Here is a 1,102-nt window from a genome sequence, read left to right on the forward strand (position 1 = left end):
TGATCAGCCCTCTTTAGATGTTTTCTTGTTATTTGCGCCTTAAAATACATTTTACATTTTTGTGTTTTGTGTTTCCAATTTCCTGATTTCTTTCCTCCCACCGCCCCTGAACAAACAAACAAACAAACTCCGCGTCACGGTGAAAACCAGCTTGAAGTTTCTGGTAGAAATCCAAACGCTGACCTCACGCGCAGATCTGTGACTTATTCTGCCAAAAATGGGTACCCACCCGCCACCAACATAACACCCACACCCTTAAGTGGTACCAGGCCAATACAACTTTGGGGCCAGCTCGTAGGAACCCAGCCTGGCTGCACCGTCACCACGGCCCACTCTCTCAGAGGGGGTTCAACTAAACCGCGGCGGGGGGAGTTGCAAATGAACAATTACGTGAATCCAAAAAAGAAAAAAAAAACATGAAATGAAAAATTCCTCCATATATTCATCTTCCAAATCATGTTTATAGAAAGCAGACCAACGCTGTACTATGACTTCAGTGAAAATCCGTAGAATAATTTCCCCACAATATAAACATCTAGGCTTTCAAGCACCTTTTAAAGAATCGATTCTTAATGATTCGTAATGGTTTCGCCCTCGTCTAGAAAAGTAAATAAAAGGGAACACTGTAAGAGCAACTTCTTCGAATGAACACTTTCCATTTTCCACTTACATTGCATCAGTAAAATCACAACAGGAAGATACAGGGACGTCCCCATCATTATCGTCCCCAACTCTGCCTGGAGTCTCGTCTTCGGAGGAAGGAGCGAGGAGGCAGATCCCGAGCCTCGGCTTTGTTGTTCACTTGTTCGCAACTCCCAGATAATTCATCCGGCATCCAGGGAATAAACTGATCTCCCGGGAGGGTGTGTGAGCGCGCGTGTGCGTGTGTGTCAAGCAACCGGACCGACCCGGCGCTCAGCTCCTGGCACGAGAAACAGACGAGCGTGAAGTCGCAACTTCTGCACGGAGCAGTCAGCGAGATCGACGTCCCGGCTGAAAAGTGCGGTGAGCAATGGCGAGCAGCCTCTGTCACTGTCAGAGAGACGCGAATGGATGCTCTCTGTTCTCGCTGGGCGGCTGGTTGAGATTGAGGTGGAGGGAG

The 1,102-nt window shown here is 48.1% G+C and overlaps 1 protein-coding gene across 4 annotated transcripts in view; it reads right to left on the bottom strand.

Moving 5' to 3' along the window:
• Nucleotides 1–1,102, bottom strand: part of jam2a (junctional adhesion molecule 2a) — a 35,030-nt gene extending 33,928 nt beyond the window's left edge. For 3 of the 4 annotated variants that reach the window (XM_085150676.1, XM_085150675.1, XM_085150674.1), the window contains exon 1: nt 671–1,097. In XM_085150676.1, the coding sequence (XP_085006802.1) occupies nt 671–719 (49 nt within the window). In that variant the 5' untranslated portion in view covers nt 720–1,097. Of the gene's footprint in view, nt 1–670 lie in introns of all 4 variants that reach the window. The other variant, XM_085150677.1, reaches the window with a different exon arrangement.

The sequence above is a fragment of the Neolamprologus multifasciatus genome, chromosome 23 (genome assembly GCF_963576455.1).
Source record: "Neolamprologus multifasciatus chromosome 23, fNeoMul1.2, whole genome shotgun sequence".
Lineage (NCBI taxonomy): Eukaryota > Metazoa > Chordata > Actinopteri > Cichliformes > Cichlidae > Neolamprologus > Neolamprologus multifasciatus.